Source organism: Nuphar pumila, chromosome 3 (genome assembly GCF_984573655.1).
Source record: "Nuphar pumila chromosome 3, dmNupPumi1.hap1.1, whole genome shotgun sequence".
In the NCBI taxonomy this organism is placed as follows: Eukaryota; Viridiplantae; Streptophyta; class Magnoliopsida; order Nymphaeales; family Nymphaeaceae; genus Nuphar; species Nuphar pumila.
In genome coordinates, this window is record NC_143251.1 from 111,266,225 (window position 1) to 111,267,986 (window position 1,762).

At 43.8% G+C, this 1,762-nt stretch overlaps 1 protein-coding gene across 1 annotated transcript; it reads left to right on the forward strand.

The window, feature by feature from the left end:
* The first annotated feature begins 732 nt into the window (after window positions 1–732).
* Window positions 733–1,358, forward strand: LOC149843297 (uncharacterized). The gene is made up of 2 exons (XM_090000875.1): window positions 733–996; window positions 1,089–1,358. Exons 1-2 carry the CDS (start codon window positions 733–735, stop codon window positions 1,356–1,358), a joined length of 534 nt encoding a protein of 177 aa, XP_089857001.1.
* The last annotated feature ends 404 nt before the right edge of the window (window positions 1,359–1,762 follow it).

The following is a 1,762-nucleotide window of genomic DNA, read 5'->3' on the forward strand; positions in this document are numbered from 1 at the left end:
TCTGAGTGTTCGATAGCATCACTCTATCCTGAATTCGTTCAGGAGCAAATTAATGCTGCCCAAGGTTTTGCCAGACCGATGCACGATCTTTATACACCCATCTATAACCCGAAATGGCGAAATCATCCCAACTTTGCATGAATCAATCCATAAGAGCCACCCCATCTGCCTTCTCAGATACAACATAGACCGGGTAACCTCCCACAAGGTTACCCGCAACCCACATTCCCTCAGGCCCCTCCACAACTTAGCTTGTCTTCTCTTCAGAAGCCCATATCAAGCTCATCTTTTTAAGAGAAGCTGCTCGAGGCATTTTCTAACATTAAGGCCAACCTCAGTTCCCACACACAGTCGATAGAAAAGCTAGAGACTTAGATGGGACAGTTGGCTGAGGCCTTGAGAACGCAAAGCGAGAAAAGCCTCCCTAATCAGTTTGTTGTCAACCTGAGGGGTAAAAAACCCATGCACCATGGCCTGCACCTTATAAAGTCTCACCAAGAGCAGGCCAACTTTGTTATCACCCTTTGAAGTGGGAAGGAAGTCCACCCTACTCAGGAGAAGACTGAAGAGCCTAGTGACATACCTTTTGACCAGTCGATCTCCTCCACTAGGCCCAAGGAGAACGAGCAGGGCCCTCAGCGTGTGCCTTTTTCGTATATCCCTTGAATCCCTTTTCCTTAAGCCTTAAAAAAACCAACTAATTTTTGCAAGCAGGGGATGCATATACGCGAGATGCTTAACATTTTCAAGCACGTTCACATCAACCTCCCCCTGCTTGATGTCATCCAACAAGTGCCTGCTTATGCAAAGTTACTCAAAGAACTTTGCATGCAGAAGAGAAAATCAAGGTCATTGCTCAAGATGATCTTCTTGATTGAGCAGGTGACCTTCGTGTTTCAGTACCAAGCCCCATCTAAGCTCAAGGATCCTGAGGCACCGATCATCTCGTGTGTTATAGAGAACATGACTATCGAGCGCGCATTGCTCAATCTTAGGGTAAGCGTGGACATATTATCGAGTTTCCTTTATGACACCTTTGAGATTGGGGATTTAAAGCCCACGACTACTATCTTGCAGTTGGCTGACAGATCTACCAAGCATCTGCAAGGAATCTTGGAAGACGTGTTAGTCAAGTTGAAGACTTTTACTTACCTATCAATTTTCTTATTCTGGAGATGGAGGGTACTGGCGTCGCTCACCAGATCCCCATCATTTTGGGTAGACCATTCTTGGCCACTGCTCATGCTCGTATCGATTGTCATACTGAGGAGATGGATGTTTCTTTTGGCAACAAGCGTTTGCGCATACATATCTTTGATCTTGCCAACAGAGCGACAGGACATGACGACTGTTTCTAGGTGACAGACATCATATGAAAGCATTCTGATCCACAGTTGGATGCATATAAATGCTCAGTTTATGACTCTCCATCCTTTGAGAATAGCATCCACGTAGAGACTAATCTCGTTCTTTCTGCTATTCTAGAGAGTCATCTTAGGGTACATAGGGGTAGGTAGAGTCATAGATGAACCATTTTTCTCAGACCTTTCGATTGAGCATGACTTCGTATCTATTGATCTCATGGATGATGAAGAGAAACCAAAGATCCGTCTGGACGAGGACGTAAAACTTAGCACTTTATGAGAGGCAACCCATATTTGTGATGTACTATTAGTGGTTTTAGTAGTTTTTCTGTTTTTAAGAATTTTTCTTCTTTCATGAGTTAGATGCCAAATTATGTATGCATTATATTTTTTGTATA